General features: G+C 41.4%; 1 protein-coding gene and 1 long non-coding RNA gene across 2 annotated transcripts in view; one reads left to right on the top strand and one right to left on the bottom strand.

The window, feature by feature from the left end:
* Nucleotides 1-2,061: 2,061 nt before the first annotated feature.
* Nucleotides 2,062-15,705, bottom strand: LOC121071343. The gene is made up of 2 exons (XR_005820538.1): nt 8,868-15,705; nt 2,062-3,905 (listed from the first exon to the last, which is right to left on the bottom strand). It is a non-coding gene; the product is annotated as an uncharacterized LOC121071343 (long non-coding RNA).
* Nucleotides 8,221-19,076, top strand: part of ADSS1 (adenylosuccinate synthase 1) — a 27,190-nt gene continuing 16,334 nt past the window's right edge. Inside the window, exon 1 of the mRNA XM_040559574.1 lies at nt 8,221-8,545. Within this exon, the coding sequence (XP_040415508.1) occupies nt 8,360-8,545 (186 nt within the window). The 5' untranslated portion in view covers nt 8,221-8,359. The remainder of the gene's footprint in view (nt 8,546-19,076) is intronic.

Genomic DNA, 19,076 nt, shown 5'->3' with positions numbered 1-19,076 from the left:
TGCTTCAGCCCTACAAAGAGCAAGAGCATCAGACCAGAATACATACTTTTGCCACACAGTTTAGATGAAACTGATGTAATTTTGGGTCTCTTGTGAGGATGGTAGATTTATTTCTTGGGATATAAACTTAAACATGAAAAAAAGATGTTAGACTGATTTATTTTTTAGTATTTATTTTAGAAAGCTGTGCCTAGTACCGGTGACACTGCAAATCAGACACTTTTATAAGCTGGTTTTATTTCCCTCTCGATATGGTGACACAAACCATAGAGGATAGGGTATAACATGGCAGGGGTTTGGAGCTCATTTTCAGATTCTTCATCCTATGTATAAAGTTTGATTTTATTTATTTATTCATTTTTGATCATATATTTAGCACATGAAGTAACCACTTTCTAAAAGAGGGAATGAAGAGACAGTAAATTTGGTGAAACAAAAGGCCTGGGTCCACAAAGAATCACGTACACCTTTCACTTCACAGGTATCTCCCTGGAAGTCAGTGATATACAGCACAGAGGGGCAATCCTGTGCATAAACCTTTAAGGTCTCAATCCTACAGTCTCCAAATCTCTGACCTTAACGCCAGTCACACGCTCTGTTAGTGTCAGTATCTGGTTTATCCAGTTGTCTGAGGATCATTTCTCTGCAGTTGACAGCCCTGCCCCAGACAGCACACAGCAGCAAGGTCTCAGCACAGGCATTAATCTCACTCCCCCCAGTCCAAATAGAAGATGTGAAAGCAGAAGCACACATCGCTGATGTATTATTAATAGATTACAAGCAAAGGTTTGCAGCTGCTGAAAACTGCCACAAACCAATCTGAGTCAGAAATTGTTACCAAAATTCACAATTGAGAGAACAGATCTCAGAACTACGTGATTGCATGTATTAAAAACAGCTTTCCTGTAAATGAAATTTAAGGTAGCATTTCAAAAAATAATAAAATTGTTGACACAATCCTGCTGATTCTAGGGATTTGGACATCTAAGCGTTTTTGAAGTCCTCTGAATGTGTTTACATATGTATTTACGCTGAATTTTTTTTCCATAGATTTTTTTTTTCCCCCATACTGGATTAAGCTACTCTACTGCTTTACTTTCTTCAGGTTCTGTTGTAGCAGCCTCTGTCACTGGGCATTTCCATTCTTCAGGAGAACTGTATTTGTTACATGCAAAGACCAATACATTATATTATTTCAACAGATCATAAATTATTTGGGGTTTTTATTAACAAAAGGGAAAAAATGAGCTGCTTCTAATGCAAAGTTGGGGACGCAGTTAATGACCACAACAAACTTCCTTAGGAGCAAAATGTAAAACCATGCAGAGAAAGCTGTGCTAAATATCTGGTGAGAATTTCTGTACATAGCTGTAATACTGTCACTGCAGCAGAAAGGGAAGTGCTATTAAAAGATGAAGAACAAGTAAATTTTGATGAACAATACTGGAGTTTTACAGCATAACCATCATCTTTACACACAGAAATCAACTGCAAAAGCAGGCCCCCTTCCCAATTTCTTAAGTTGATATATTCAGGGTCTAATACAAGAGCCATACTCTGGAAAACCTCTTATTGTCTGTACGTATGCGGGACTTAATCATTTGTCTGTAAGTAACAAACTGATATATAATCAAATATCATCAGCATTAATTGGTCTTGCAATAATAAAAGCAGTAAGTCTTTAAGAACGGGGGAAATAAGAAAAATGTTCTGTTGCTGAAAGGTTCCTGTTGTATTGCTTGGATTTGCTGTTTTAAAGCATGCCTTAATGGCTTCAAAATTGTGTTTTAAGGACAAGTACCACTTTCAGCGCAGAATTTACTCAGAAATGCATTGTACTCTGGTATGTAGTTGCACTTCAGTATGAATTTCATTTGTGGATATGTTCATTTGGGTAAAACAGAGATAAACAAATGTGCCTGAATTTTTGAGGCTTATTAGTTGTGTTTTTAAATCACATACTGGCAAATAAGATCCTGAGTAACTGCTTCTCCTGTGTCAATTCTGAATATGTTTATGTGTTGTTTTTTCTGTTTTTATTTTTAAGGAGATTTATTTTCAGGTACAGCTGCAAGGACAGACTATCTGGCTCTTAATCTCCTACATATCTTCTGTACAGATTCTGTAGGTGAATAAATAAGTAAAAGCTTCTCAATTGCATCTGACAATATTCCACATGAATTCAAATTGAATTCTACAAAACTGCAAAGATTAAAACCAAAATGCTTGACCCCACATCCTGGAGTACAATGAGTTAGAGACAGTTCTTTTACCAGGAGCCTGGCAGACTTCAGGCCATGCTCTCACAGGCATGAAGGAGCATAACCGTAGTGCATTGTTCCTTTTATCTCTTTTATACATCCCCCTGCAGAATCTCTAATGCATTATGTTGGCTGAAGAGGTGACTTAAATTGACCTTATTCCATTAAAATGTGTTTTCAAATCTTTACACAGACTTTATATGATCTTATTTCTGTGCATATGAGTTAGCTGAAATAATGTGAAGAAGCCTCAAAATTTGATATCAGCTCAAGTATTTGTTGGGCAGAGAAAGATGCTAGATAATTCAGCTCTGAGAGGGCTTATCCGTGGAAGTCAGAGAATAAAATTCCTGTTCACATCTCTAGCCAGGGGAAAAGCACAGATTTGAGCAGGTGTCTGTCACATCACAGCTGAGACTCCTAACTCCTCAGCCAACATGCGGTCATGGCCCAAATACAGTTCTGTGGGGCATTTAGCTTATACATTCACTGTTTATTGTGGGAGGGACCTGGTAGCAGAGCAGGACACCCAAGGTGAGACTCCTCACAGTCTGATACAACAAAATTAATGGGATAAACTGCATGTGCCAACCCACAGGCATGTCAATGATTACAGCATTAGGTGGCAGCTGGGCAAATTTTAAACATGCTACCTAGGTATTAGATCTGGGCATCTAAACAGGTGGATACACGCTTTTTGAGTGTTTTGGCAAAAGTCTTCAGAAAAGAGTTACAGCATTGGGCCTTACTGGGTTACTAAAGTTGGTCTAATTCAGAGGGATTCATACTAAATCACTTTTTCCAAACCTGTTCTTAAAGTGCCCAAGGATACAGCCACTCCACAGTCTGGGTAAAGTGTTGCTGTGCCAAAGTGTGGATATTCTTAGGTGCAAGACTGCAGCAAGGCTGGCCTTACTCACTGCTTCTGTTTCAAGCTTAATAAAGCTTTATATGCCGTAAAGTTTGTACATGTTTATCAGATCAGTCAATATAATAAAAGATACAAACCCTTTTTACTTCATCATGGCCATCACAAGCAGAGTAAACGTTACCACTCCATTTTCATTTGCAGCAGCTTTTTACATACTTGGTGTCTTTTACCACAAAACCTCTGTTCTTTTTTTCCTAGACTAAACAACTCCATCCCTTTCAGATTTTCATCCTAGGGCCCGTTTTCCAAACCTAGGTTCATGCACTTGTGGCTGTCTGCTGGATTTTCTTCAGCCAGGTCTCATTTTCCCCACAGTTCAGCTGGATCTCCAGCTGGGTGGTTCAGCAGGTCTAAGGACACCTTCCTCAGTTTTACAGGTTGTTCTCCCATTTCAGCATAGTGTTTGCCTTCTTTTGCAGCCACATGATATTTCGACTCCTATTCAGAGAAGCATCGTGGTCTCCAGTGTGATTCTTGTTTCTGTCTGTGCCATCTGCAGATTCAGCAAGTGTACTCTCTATTGCATGCTCCACGTCTTTCAGGAGAAGACAGAAGAAATCTTGAACCACAAGGAGAGCCTTTACAATTTGATCTGCACTTTATCCAAATAAATTCTTTACTGCTCCCAGTGTACAGTTCTTCAAGTGCATGTGCACCATTATACTATTTTTATCAGGGCAGTGAGCAAACAAATATTTGGTGAAAATGTAGTTCTGAAAAGAAACAGTATAGTTTTGATTAATTTATTCTGCAGTAAATCTTAAATGTGTTGTTTTAGTCATTTGGGCATATATAGCTCGTATTTGTTGACCTGAAGTTAAAAGTGTTGTGTATTTAATCTAAGTAGGCAGATCTTTGAAAGTTTTTCTGTGAAACTGCAAAAATTAAGCATTTTTAGGTGGACTGGTTCTAATGGATGAGCTCCGAGGTACAGGCAGCTCCCCTGAGATCCTAATACTGATTGTCAGGATCCGGCACCAGGTAACAGGGAAACCTCATACCTGCAGCCTTTACAAGTCCCATGTCACTCTGCATGGCCTCCCTGTTAATCTCATGCATTTCTCAATCTGCAAGTCTGCTTTGAACTGAGAAAAACCTGCCTTGAAGATTAGATTTTTTTCTCATGTCAAACACAAAAATGCATTTAAACCCATTGATTTCAGTGGATTTGAGTTTGTTTTTAAATTGATATAAGAAGAAGAATAAATCACTTCAAGTCATCAACTGCCTCATACTTCTTCTATACAGAGTTAATGTTTTGAACTTTTATAAAGATTTTTTTTTTCTCCTGGTAGATTAGTTTGTAAAGTTTTCATTATTATTTTCACAAGAAACAGCTTATGGAAATGGAAGGTTTAATATTGCTAGCACTGGAAAGAAAATGCAGCTGGAGTTTCTGAACATCTCAGAAATACAGTGGATATGATTACAGAAATGCTAAAGAGAATACCAAAAATTCTTCAAACTTCCTAAATCTGAAACAATGTGAAAGAAAACAATGAGTATTTTAAAATACTTTTGGCTATGAACAGCTGAGAAGCTGCCCCTTTCTTTGCACAAAAATGTGCAGAAATTTCCTCCAAACCAGTCACGGGCTGAGAGACTCAAAGAAAAGAAAAAAAGAAAAAAAAAACCTGAAAACACTGTTATCTGTTTAAAAGGCTAGATTCTGTCCTTAAGCAGGGCAATTTACATATATTCACCCCAGGATAATTTTTTGGTTAAAAAAAACAAACAAACAAAAAAAAAAACAGCATAACCAACTAGCCAACCAAAAGAACAGCAATACATTCGCTCTGGAAAAAGATGTGAGTACCTACGCCAATAGATAAAAGGTATGATAAAGAGAAAAAAAAGCCATGCAACAATGGCAATGCTAATGCCATAAAAATCATTACAATAAATATAGCTCTGGGATCGTATCTATCTTTGGAGTGTAGCTCTGTGCAGGTTCTCCTGCAGAGGAACAGCACCAGCAATATATTTCTTGCAGCAAAGAGTATTTTTATATCCTAGATATGTTGAGCTGTGACAACTGAGTGACACTGCTGATGATTTTTGCTGTTTACAAACCACAAAAAATCTATAAATGTAATGCCTGATAAATAATTATTCCACAATGAGTTGATTCTCTTTATTATTTAATGAATAACATGATTTTGCTATTAGGTAGCAAAAAACTTGGAAGGTTTGATGGAACAGTAAGGAAAGCTTTAGAGGAAACTTTGAAAGAAAATAAAAGCCTGGAGGTGAGTGAAACTGAGATAAAGCACAAAAGGGATGAGCAAAAGTAGAAAGAGATCACTGGCACAGGCTTCCTTTGCCAACTATTGAGACAGAACAAATGTAGGTAGGCAGGTATTTCATAAAGATACTCAGTGTGGTACTGAATACGGGGTGAGTACAATTACAAAGGGGAATAAGGTATTAGGTACAGAAAAGTTTAACTCACTAACAAGAATTTCTGCTGCACAGCAGGAACAGGCTGCCTGCAAATGGTTGAGGAGACGGCAGGCCAGTGCAGAAGCTTCTCAATTAGGTTCATGAGCTGCCAGTGCATGGCTATAATGAGAAACAGAGCCAGTGCTGGCTGTTCCAGAAGGAACAAGTTGGAGCTCGGCTGGTCTGGGATGCTGGGCAGCTCTAAACTGGCTGGTACTAAGGTGAGAAGCCCAAAGAGTCTGGGGTAAAGCCTATGCTTGAGTTGTGGCCAGACATTTGGTATATATTGGACCAAAGGGATCAAATATCTTAACAGACTTTGCAGTAATCTTCCATCTGAAAGAATGGTCAAGACAAAAGTAAAGGTTAAAATTTTATAGTGCAAAATTCTGAAACCCTAGCTGGAGGCTTGTATTTCAGGCTATGTTAGACTGCACATGGTATCTGAATGTGAATATATATGCGAAATGCCAAGTAGCTGTATCTTGCATGTGAAGTGCAAATGGCAGAAAGAGGTAGCAGCATTTCGATGTGTGGAGAAGTGTGGGAGACGAGCTGACTCTCAACATGTCTGTGAAACTTGACAAGTCCAGGAATGTCTTAGGTGAGATATTTCCAGCTGAGAGGAGAAGAGATTAGTTCCTGTGTCGAGTAGGGAACTTCACGTTGACCACAGCCTACAATTCTAGCCACCCATGCTCAAGAAACATGAACTGAGTTCAGAACAGGTGCACGGCAGGCAGATGAGAAAAGGGAATTGAGAGATGAGTGAAAAACCTTACTTTTTTCAGCCTAGCAAAACAAAGCCTGAGACTGGATGTAATTCCTTCTATAAATACATATGTGGGAAAGTGAGAGGAAGTACTTAAACTAAATGACAATGTTAGCACAGAACATATGGATATAAATTGGCCAGAAGGCTAGAAATTAGCAGACGTTTCTAACTAGAACAGCTCTGGAACAGTTATTCAATAGGAACAGCGGGGTGTTGTATCATTTAGTTGACATCAGTAGTGGGGAAAACTAGACCCAAACATCAGGAGCTCGCTTCCAGTCTTCTCTTCCATATTTATCACCTCCACTGATCAATGCCAAATACTCAGCTGGAGAACACAGAGTGTTAAATCTTCCCTCCCTCCTTTTCCCAGAGGAAATACTACAAATGCCAGAAACGAAGTAGAGCAAATGTCCGCTCTGCTTGCCACCATGAATGCTGACGAGGTGCTGGAGTCTGGAATATGTTCTCTCCATTTCTGTGCATGCACATACATAAACTCTCACATGCATGTATATTTGTATATGCGTGCAGATACACAGAGCACACAGATGGGCATTTGAAATGGACCATGCACATTGTTATATTTTTTTCCTCAGGAGTTAATTTGAGTGTTCCAGTAGTTTCTTTCCATCCTTATACTGGTAACGGAGTGTATGAGTATTTCAGTGCATTTTGACCACTGCAAATACAACATATTTGCATGATTTCATATATATCATAGTAACTCTTCTGAGCCACAGTGAAAAATATGGAACATGTCACTACGCCAGGAGGGGACACTTGAAAATGCTGAATTTTTGCCACTTGTGTGCTTGTGCATGTGTGCGTGCAGGCATGTACACACATACACATGCCTCCTGCTAACACAGTTGCATGTGTCTTAGCCTGGCCTGAGATCTGCCTCTTTCCAGGTTGTTTTTGGAGGGATACAGTCCCACACGCCTGGGGTACATGTGTTAACACAGATGTCAAGCCCCTCGTGTTGGTGTGCCACACCAGGGAAGTATATGCACCGATCTGTCCCCGAGACACACCCTGGCGTGCCTCACACTGAGCTCGTTCTCCTGCCTCACGATGAAGGCCCCATGCTTTTTCAGGTCAGCGTGCGAGGGTATGCGTGGATGCGTCTGTCCCACCAAAAGGCTCTTGGGTGTCACGGGCCACCAGGGCAGGGCACATGCTTGTCAGCGCGGTGCGTGCCTCTTCGGTGACAACACCCGCGTACATTTCAGGCGCGCGCGTGTCTGTCAGCACGCGGCCGGCCGTGTTCCTCGGGTCAGCAGGTGTAGCCGTGCCTCATGGCCACAGCCTCGTGTGTGTCGGAGTGGCCTGTGTGTCTGTCCTTCTGCCGGTGACAGCTTTGTGTCCCGGGACACTGAGTGTGTGCACACTATTCCACGTGTGCTGCTTGTTCTTTGTGTGTGTCCCACAGAGGCAGTCCCAGGTGCCTCAAAGCTGTGTCCTGCGGGGCCACAGGCCCAGTGTCCGTCTGTCTGTCTGTCTCACAGTGACAAGCCCGCACGCCTCAGGCCTGTGTGTGCCTCACAGTGCCTCAAAACCCAGTGTGTGTCAGTCCCCGTGTCCCTCAGAGCCATGTGCGCGTGTGTGCGAGTCACAGCGACAGTCCCACACACACACCAGCCCTGCAGCGACAGCCGCGAAGCCCCGTGCGCTGCCGTGTCCCGATACCCCCATGCCACGGCCCCGTGTGCCCGGGAGGTCGGCGTGTGTGGGAGGGCAGACGGCTGCGGGAGGCAGCGGAGGGCGAGAGCGCGGCGGCGGCTGCTGCGGCCGTGCCCGCCGGGGCTGGCAGGCAGCGGGCCCGCACGTCAGCGGGGCGGGCGGCGGCGGCGCCGTTAAAGGCCGGCGGCGGCAGGGGCTGTGCTCGGAGCCGGCGGCGGAGCGAGGCAGAGCGAGGAGGAGGCGGCGGCGGCTCCTCCGGCCACCATGTCGGGCACCCGGGCGTCCAACGACCGCACCAGCCACCCCGGCGGCGGCGGGCTCAAGCGGGCGCGCAGCGAGCCGGGCGGTAACAAAGTGACGGTGGTGCTGGGGGCGCAGTGGGGGGACGAAGGCAAAGGCAAGGTGGTTGACCTGTTGGCCACCGAGTCGGACGTGGTGTGCCGGTGCCAGGTGGGTCCCGGGCCGGCTCTCACCCCTTTGGGGTCCCCCTCGCCCCCTGTCCCTTGCTTTTTTTTCCCCCATATCCGTCCCTCCCGTCCTGCTCCGCGTCCCCCCGCCTTCCCCTCGCTTCCTGCCTTCTGCCCTCCCTCGGCCCCGCTGCTTTTTCCTCCTCGCCCCTTCCCTCCCTCGCCCCGTCCCCCCGCTCCCTGCTCCCTCCGCCGGGGGCAGGCACCGTGCTCACCCCCCCCTACCCCTCACCCCTCCCCGGCTGCGCATGGAAATGCCACAGGAGGGAAGAAAAAGCCCAGAACTATAAATAAAAACAGCTGACCCTCGGCGATAAGCGACACAAGATCCCCCGGGGGTGTCGGATGGCGGCCGCGGCTGGGGGAGGCCGGGCGGGCAGCCGGGGGTAAAAAGGCGTGTTTTGGGGGTAAAAACCTCCCTGCAGGGCCTCTTGGGGTGGGCAGGTCTCTGGTCCTTGCACAGCGCCTGGAATTTTCTTCTAAAAATAGACGCGAGAGGAGCGTGAGTGGGTAAAATGGCAAAAAGTTGTGTGAAAGTACAAGATTTTAACAGCTTGAAAGCAGGGAACGCTTCCACTGCCTTTGCTTCTGTATATTTTGTTGGATATAGTGCTAGGGTTCTTAAAACCTTAATGCACTTACTGCAAACTCAGTTAGCCACAGGAGTGATCACAAATAATTGCAATAATTTTTAAAAGAGCTGTAGTCAAACATTCATCACGAACATATTAGACCAGTAATAGCTGGCCCTGCAATGATTTCAGTAAGCCATCTGACTACATTAAGAAGTACTCAGCTTACTTCAGCTCCCTTGCTATATGCCATGAAATGCATTGCTTCTGAATGCATGGTAGGTAGTGAAAAGCTACAGATATCCTTGGATCTGAGGTGATAAACCCAAGGACGTTGGTGTAATTAAGCCTATTGTATAAATAAATATTGCTCTGCGAGTTAAATATTTAGAAAGCAGAGGAGGTATTTTCAATTGGAACATTTAAACTCCCGTAATCTTGAATCACCTTGGGGAGAAGTTGCCCTGCAAAAGTTAGCTGATGAATATGTATTAACAGGGCTATAGCAACTTTTCCATCTTTCTTTTTTTCTCCCCTTCCTCTAAGTTGTTGTTGCTGGGAATTTCCCTTACTCATAATTGCTTTGGGGAGTTTACAAGCCCTAGCAGCGGAGAAGGACTTCACATAGGCCGCAGTCATGTGTTTGCCATTACTACTGCAAGAAGTCGTATTGGCTCTTTTTAGGCTGTCTTCTGAGTGATGCCCTGAGGCTGCTTTTTCAAGACAGCTTTGCTGTCCCTCCAGAGAGCTGACTCACAAGCACGGCCCCAGGCGCAGCCACAGAAAACCAATGGAAGGATGCGGGGCTGTGTGTGCATGAGCGTGCTGCAAGGGTTGGTGTGTTAACAGCAGACTGGATAGTTTAGGTGGCCTAATATGCTGCTGGGCACATCTGGATCAGCTTGCTGTTCCATGTCCGTGAGACCAGGATGGATGGAGGGCAGATGGATCTGGAGGACCTCTGGACTCTTTTCAGAACAGCGTTCGCTGATACAAATGCACACATCATGTGTATGAGAATACAATTGGGTTACTAATGCACTGATTTAACAGAAGCATCTTCAGGATTAGAGTGTAGGGAAGAATGTACTTGAAACACTTGAACTTGTACTTGAACGCTTGAAAGTGGAGATTCAAGGAATTAATTACTTTGGAGTAGCAAAAATTGTACAACCTAAAAGCGATCTTTTAAAGTATTTACATGTTTTCTTTATACATCTGGCAATACAGAGGATGCTTTTTAAAAGGTGCTTCTTTAATAATTTAATACTTCATACTTTCAAAGACAGTCCTGCAAGTAGATAACAGTATAATTTTTGTCTTTTTTAGAACTTGGATAAAGGATGTGCATGTTTGTAAGCCTGTGAGTAGTACTAACTAGAGTTCTCTCAGTGGGGTAATGGTAGGTGATTATCTTACAGGAGCAACCAGTTTGAGGGGAATTTATTAATCATATTATTGACATCATTTAGAAAAACAAACAGCAACAACAACAAAAACCTTCAGCATTTGGGCCAGAACCTTGCTTATTTCCCATTCCTCCTGGAAACTAAGAAAAAGCTTTCTTCATGCAAGAATACTTGTCTACTGGAATAGATTGCTTAAACAAGAAACACTAAAGGCTCCCCTTACTAGAGATTTCAGAAGAAGTTCCCTCAGGAATTGTTGATGTCTTAGAATATGATGATTGACTAGGTTGGTTCCTGATGTCCCATTTGCTCCATTTTCTGAGACACTGATGGAAACAGTGTTCGACAGCATGTCTTAGTCCTCAGCAAAATGGAAATAGGGAAACTAGAAAATGAATAACTGAGAGGGAGATATTTATGTCTTTTAAAACATTGTCTCAACGAGGCTAATTCTTCACCACTGTAGGGTTCTCTTTGGTCTAACATTTTAAAAAGCTTTTTTTTTTCCTTCCCCTTTTGGAATAGAATTTAAGCTCAGGGCCAAATGGGAGTTTCAAGAGCTTTCTCAAAATAGTAGTTCCCTAATATTTCTACGAGAGGAAGTATAATTTTCATTAAATATTTCTCAAGTATTTTTAGCTTGTTGATTTAATGAAGAAAATCTGTTGCAGCTGGATTGCTGCGCAGGAAATGACCTGATATTTCCTGGGATACAGGAGGAAAGGCAAGCAAGCAAATGAGAACAGGGAGTCAGTCCTTCACAGGCACGAGGAAAGTTTCAAGTTGTGTTAAATAAAGAAAATTCAACATTAAACCCCTGGTATCTTTAATTTCCCTGAGTTTTTGGAATTTGATTTCAGATGAATGGAAGATTCTCAGTTTGATTGCTTTGTTTCAGTTTTTCTCAGTACTTAGATTGTACACAATCCAAATACAAAAAATTATGGTGTGTTCCATAGTTTATTTTTGATATTAGCAATACTGAAATGTTTGACTTAATCTAAATATAAAATTTTATCTCACCTGAAGAAATTGATCTCAATTCTCCTATATATTTGAAGCATTCTTTGTGTAAGGAGGATATTTCAATAACTTTAAAAGATCTCTGGATATTATCATAGATGATGCAGAATAGAGCTTCTTATAGGCTGGTTTCATAAAAACACCGGATATGTGGGCATGCTTTTTTTTTTTTTTTCCTAAACAAAACACAGAAAAGGCATTTCCAAATAAATGAGTAACAGCAGGCAGTTTAAGGTTGTTAAAGAACTGAGTAGGTTTCAGGTTATTAATGGAGAACATCAAGAGCATTTTTCCTCTAAATTGCTCTTTCAGCAGGTGAAGGCATTCAGAAACAGAACAATGACACGGTTAATATTTCTTCCTTATTTTGGCCTCCTGGGGCATAGAGCTGTCACATTATGCTATGCAGTGCTTTAAATCCCAGGTGTATTTTCAGGGAAAGGGTACAGTCAAAGTTCACCTGAAAATGTTACATTTTGCTGTTGGCTTTAGAAAGAGGTTTTGTGCACCTGTGTAAAGCTTTTAACTGTCAGAAAACAAGGCATGAAGAGAAAAAAATCACTTTTTTTTTTTTCTAGTCTTCTATTGTGTCGTAAAATGAGAAGTCCTAACTGGAGTTTAAAAAATCTGCATACATACAATCATGTTAACGAGGAGAGGCTTGGCATTGCCTGAAATGTGGCTTCAGACTGTGTTTCCTTCAATGACAGCTGGCTGTCCAGACTCTGTATGTCACAAGCTTCTTTGTTGTGTGGCTGCCTTCAAGATCAGAGCTTGTGGACAGACTTTTCTGCCTGTTTTTTAATGATGTAATTTTACAGATCTGGTTGAGAGCATGACCAAGCAAACAGTTGACTGTCACAGCTGCAGAGGTGCAGCTCCAGAGGCGTCACTTAAATTACATTTGTTCCAAAAAATCATACATAGAACTACTGTAATAAGGGCACAGTTACTTGAAGGCAGCTGGCTGGCCATACAGTTCTAGCTGTTTCCTTAAAGGAAGCTGAAGCTTTGTAAGGTACATTTGTAATAACAAGTTCTCACTGAGCATATTTACTGCATGGGTCTGTGTGGATGTGAATGGAAGAGGAAATAGCATGTATTGTCTTAAAGAGGTATGAAACGTACTACTCATCTTTGCCAGTAATGGTAAATTACTCATAAGATGCTTTCTTTTTTTATAATTAAGGTGTGTGCCAAGAATATCTAAGGGTTCCTGTTGTAATGGACAGTAAACAACTCTGCCTTTCCTGGTGAAACTTTTATGTGCAATAAATTTTTTCCACATTTGGTTGAAAAACATTGGAGGAAAATGCTCCATAAACAATTCCATAAAACAAAATGAAGGGGAGGAAAGACAAAACAGTTTTCCAGAAGGTCAAAGTGAAAGATGCAAGAAATGCTGCTAATAAATTCTTAGGAGAGACCCTGTGATAGTAATCACTGTTTGCAGTGGATTTGATTTCAGTTACTGAACAGATTAGCAAAATAGCTGCAGTACAAATGCATGTCTTTCCTTTGGTTCATACTGAGAGCAGTAACAGTGAATCAGCAACGGAGACCGGTCCGAGAGTTTTAAAGGGTTTTCAAGTCATCATTTGGCACTGCTGTTCCAGTGCCGCCCAGGCTAACGCTGGATGTGTCAGACCCGTGACACTTGCAGCTTCTGGACGTCTGGAAACAATCTGCCTGATATTATCGGCATTCCCTTAAGAAAGGGCATTGAATAAAAACACCCACCAGCTTGTGAGAATGTGTTTGTAATAAAGAGGGTTGTTACTAGATTTGTTGAGCTTCTAATACCAATATGCTTTTAATTTTCACTCAACATGCAGTCATTTCTTAAAACATTGCCTCTACCCATCCCTGTTTGCTTTCAAGTTAAGAATTGCTTCAGTTTTAAAAAGGATCATCTGATCTTTTGAGACAGAGACAAAAATTTTCGTTGTATTTTACACTGAAGAAACGCTGAGGTGATTGAAATGGGTACAGAAAAACTTTGTTATGGTCACTTGTGGTTGATTAATATGCAGTTATTTAGACAGAAAAGGTTTAACCAAGTCAGTATACACCGAGGATGCTGAGTAGTTTTCTTGGTGTAATGGATGCTAACAAATAATGCTGAGAAGGGCTAAAGACGTAAGAAAAGCATAAGGAAGTCTTGCAATGATATCTCAACCCCAAAATTAGAGAAAAATGTGGGAAAAAGATGTACCCAGTGAACGATACAAATAACTGTAGCGTATTCATAAGTTTCCTTATTTCCTTTTTCTAGTGAATGTAAATAACCATATGTACTAGAAATGGCACTTTGAGGAATGCAGAGGAATATACCATGGTCAAATGATCAAATAATGAAAAACAAACAGGCAGAAATGCCAGACAGTAAGTTTTTTTTTTTCAGTGGTTTAGGCGTGAGACAAGAACGTTTCCTCTATTTCTCTGTTGGCTGCTTTGCCCTCTGTCAGCAGCACACATGTTGTGACTGTCCCTATTGATCCTGGGCTGCTGGGACTGTGCAGCGGGGTTTAAATTAGGTCACTTTAATGCGATGAGTACGTGCAGTTGCAGGGGCTTGTTGTCTACTGTTTTTCCTCTGTGTTTGTGTGTATGTGTCCTGTTGCTCTCCTTTAGGTGAGCTTTAACCCTGATATTTAGTATAATTTCTTCCTGCAGAAAGAAGTAGTGTGTAAAGACTTTAATGTCCTAATCATTCAGTGCTTAATGCTCATCAGTAAAGGGACTGACCTTGGAGCCATGAGTGCACAGTGACAGTAGAACTGTTGTGTTTGATTTCAGTAATGTTTGTGAAGATTGATAATCCTGTTGACATGCATGAATTTATTTAGACATAGTAAGTAGTCTTTTGTAGGTTTCCCTGCAAAAAAGCACGTAGGATTTATTTTTCTATTCAACACAGAAGGGAGAGAGCTCATTAAGTGTGAGCATTGGTTTCCTTAACTAAAATAAAGAAGACCACCCTTTGAAAATGGAAATTCCCTGGTAAAATGCTTTATAAAATTTTGCTACCAAATTTTATTTTTCATTTTACTTACGCCTAATTACATGCTACACTATATCATTTTAGAACAACATGGTGACATTGCTATTTTAAACCAGCCGCTGCTCTGCGTATCAGCGAGATCATCTCAGGACCACCAGGATTATAAATACTGTATGAGAAGGTCAGGTTTAAAGTTTCCAAATCTCCATAAGAAAGCTAGCTTAATTTCCAATCCCTTCATAAAACCTGATAAATTTATTATCCTCTGCAAGCATCGAAAGAAAACAGCTGAAAATTAAGATGAAATGACATCTGTTCTATTTCATTGCTAACTCACTAGCTGTTGCTGACTTGTTTACAGATATAAGAAAAGTTATGTTCATATCCTTGGGTCATATTACTTCCCACAGGGACATGACTACGCTTCTTCAAAAAGAGAACTGAAGATGTGGAGACGCGTCTAGATTGTTCATGATTCTTTATTTTAGGATTCTGCTCACATTAGTCAGAAAGCCTTTTCCACTAGCATTTTCAATCTGTATACCTCAAATTAGTCATTTTCTTTACAGCTACTGCTGGAGTTCAGTTTGTGTTTTGTTGTAGCTGTCTGTCATATTAGATTTTTTTTTTCCTGGCTTGACAGAAGTTTAAGTTCAGTTTGAAAGAAAATAACTGGAGGTTAAGAATATCTAGTTTCCCTATGGATTTGCCTGATGATCAGCATCAGGAGGTGAATACGTGCAATTCAGGCCAGCTCCTTGTCACCACTCTAGTTTTAAAAAACCCTGCTCCCCAAATTCTTCTTGTCTAAGTGTACTTCTGATCATCCTCTAACCTAGCTCTTATCAATGGCTTTGGTTAAAAAAGAAAAGTTATGATCCTCTTCTTGGAACTGAGTTGGGGGCTCTTGGGTGGAAGTTCTACTGGAGAAGTTAGCAAGAAGAAACTTCCAGTAAAGGAAATGGTAAGCCTTTGTAGCAACCTCCCAACCTGAATGGGCAGCACTTTCAGTCATCTGGCAGAAGCTTTCACACACCCATGGTTTTGTGACATTACCTGTAAGTATAGGAGCGTTCAAAGCACTTAAATGCATTATACAATCATTAGGGTTGGAAAAGACCTTCAAGATCATCTGGTCCAACCATCACTTTACCACCAATGTCACCCAATAAACCATGTCCCTGAGCACCATGTCCAGCCTTTCCTTGAACACCCCCAGAGATGGTGACACCACCACCTCCCTGGACAACCCATTCCCATGCCTGACTGCTCTTTCTGAGAAGAAATGTCTCCTCATTTCCAGCCTGAACCTCCCCTGGTACAACTTGAGGCCATTCCCTCTAGTCCCATCACTAGTTACCTGTGAGAAGAGGCCGACCCCCAGCTCCCCACGCCTTCCTTTCAGGCAGTGGCAGAGAGCAATGAGGTCTCCCCTGAGCCGCCTCTTCTCCAGACTAAACAACCCCAGTTCCCTCAGCTGCTTCTCACAGGACTTGTGGTCCAGGCCCTTATATTTGTCTCTGTGTTGGATTTTTTTTAATCCGGTGATGTTCTAAACTCACGGTAGCATAAATCTAGAGAAATACCATGAGGGACTATGGCTTTACACTATTAAAAGTTCATGTAAAAGCCAGTTACACTGGTAACACTTCACCTGCATTTATTCAAGTTAATTCCAGGCAATTGCTACTATAAATTAGAAATAGCCATCGTTTCATTAAATTGTAACAAGAAAGAGGAAACCATATATGTAATGGCATTCCTTCTCTTTTGTTCAAAATCATGGATGAAATGCTATAGACCTGAGGAAATTGCTCAGTCCAGTTAAAAAAACTGAAGCCTTTTTGCAGTTTCATACTATAATGAGAGGTGTTTGGCCTGCAGATGCAGCAGTATGTCAGAAATATTTTAGTTCCATGCAGATGGAATTGGTAGAGCTGGGACACTTCTTACAGAAAGAGGTGGCCGGGAATTGTGGCATTTATTTTCAGATGCAGACCTCCCAGACTGTTGGTTTGTAGCTGGAATTCAAACTCATAGATTAGAAACTCATAGATTAGAAATTCATAGATGATAATGCCAGAAGGGATCATTCTGTAATCTTGTCCGACTACCAAGGACACAGTATTCCAGTAGCAGTTGCACTGCTGCCAAAAGGAGAAGTAATACAATCTCCCTACTCCTACTTGATATTCCCACTTACACTTGCAAGGATCGCGTTAGGCATATCAGCCCGTGTGCCGAAACTGTGTTCAGGCACCTCCACATGCTTCCTAGCGCAGATATCCCATGTCCACTGTTCGGCATACCTGTTTGTTTCTTATTTATTTATCCTAAACGTGGTCATGACAAATTGTATGGTCATGACAAATTCACTGCTTGCACGGTTTGGCTAAGGAGTTCAGACCCATGTGCTGTTGATACACCACTAAAGCAATTTTTATGCCAGCTGCAAGTCGTCAACAATGAGTTTCTATTTTCCCCATGATATTGATTAACGTTGTTGACTGGCAGAGAACTGATCACTATGGGACCCATCAGAAACATAAATATTTAGTGCTCATCCTCTAGTTGTAGTTAGAGACTATCGGTCGGGTTTTAAGGAATTTTTTACGGGCTGTGTTGATTTTTGTATCAATCCAGCTCGTTAATCAATGTTCAGACATTGTGGGGAACACTGCATGAAGGAAAGGTGCAGTAACTAGCGGAAACCAGAAGAGCATCTGGAAACACTCCTCCCACATATGCAGAATGCATTCACTTGCACATTGGCACTGTGGCAAGTGCAGGCAGAAATTAATCTGAGCATCAGGACACGTTTCCGCCTTATTCAAATGTGTATCATGAGGCTAGGTGGGAGCAAAGAGTTTCTGCTGCAGGTACTGAACAGCCTCATTACTGCTCTGAATGGAAACTGTTTACACCTGGGGATATTTCAACTTCAGAGAATACAGGAGTTGATTTAAAAATAAAAAATAAAAATAAATCAAACCAGCGTTGAAATGGCTGAGCACTATGGAAGGTGAATTTGTTTCTTAATATTTTTCGTAGGCTCTACTAAAAATAAAATAAACTGCATGTTCTCCTGTACCAACCTGTTCATAATAATTATTAATTTCCTTAAAGATATTATTTATACCAATAAGTGGTTGGTAAAACTGGCAAGATACAATAGATTGAGAAGCTATTACATTCATGCAGTGGTTTTGTTCATGTAGTATAGAACAGTAATCAAAGTACATCACTTTTATACAATAATACAAAATCACAAATAGGTCAGCAATAAAAAAATTGGAAAAGCATTTTTTGAATAAACTAATGTAGTGGAAAAAATCACCATGTAGGATTATTCTGCTCTGAAAGTAATGCCTAGTATGTTCCTTGTTGCTTGAAAACAATGTTACAGTTTTTTTCCATTATCTTATAATCAAAGTTTATTTCCCACCTGGAATGACAGGCATTTAAGTTGCTGAATTTAAACCACTTTGCTGGTGGTCTGCTGGATTTTAGAAGAGAGGAGGTATGACTTAAAGCAGCACAAGGTAGTAGAGGATCCCTTAGACAAAATAAACTGAAATGGTACATTTTTAATGCTGTTAATAGAGCGTCAGCTTGTAGAGTTTTAAAAGTTAATAAAAACTCTGTTAAGCAATGCAGGTGCTTTCATAAAACTGAGTATTAATATTCCACTGCAGGCTATGAATGACTTCAGTATAAGTTATTTTTTCCCTAGGCAACTGATTAAATTTAAACACCCACTAAATACGGTCAGAAACGAGCATTGTTCAGCTCTGGAACTTGAATACAGCCATGGCCGTGCAGTCAACCAGTATTCGTGGGTCTGGGCAGTGCTGACAAAGGAAGGGTTTCTGTGTGCTCTCTGGAGATAAGATTCCTAAATGACACCTATGACTGTTGTAAGATACCTATCATGTTATCTTCAGCATGCTTAATACTTTCTAGTTCTCAAATTCCATTTCATTGCTGGTGTTTGTTGCTGTAATTGATAGCCCCAATCCAATCTCATTGTTGAAGCCTCACCAGTGACTACAGCCTTTACAGAGCACCTAGTAGGTTTCTTGCATCTGGTACAGTTTTAGTAGTTGCTAGAAGTGCAGGTGGCTGCAAAACATGTTGGAGTTGCTGCAGGAAGGCTTCAGGTTAAAGGGGTACTAATGTTGTAGGTGTCATCCCAGTTGCACTCAACCTCTTGAAGCTTCAGCAGCTCTCTTAATGGTTCCTTTGGGGCACAGAACTCCCCACACCATACTAGTTTAATGGGAATGCCCATGCTTCACAGATTTTGGAATTTAACACAAACCATTATTTCTGGTCATACCATGATTTCACAGTACAGATGATGCCAAAGTAGCACCGGTGATTAATCTGTCAGTTGTCGCCTTAACACTCCCGTCAATAGAGAAGGCTTTTCAGAATCACAACAGAAGGCAGATATGACCTAGAAAAGTGCAAATGTTCAAAGCTGTATAAAATTCAAGTGAGACC

Source organism: Cygnus olor, chromosome 5, assembly GCF_009769625.2.
Source record: "Cygnus olor isolate bCygOlo1 chromosome 5, bCygOlo1.pri.v2, whole genome shotgun sequence".
In the NCBI taxonomy this organism is placed as follows: Eukaryota; Metazoa; Chordata; class Aves; order Anseriformes; family Anatidae; genus Cygnus; species Cygnus olor.
The sequence above is the reverse complement of the archived record's forward strand: the minus strand, read 5'-3'. Positions and strand labels throughout refer to the sequence as shown.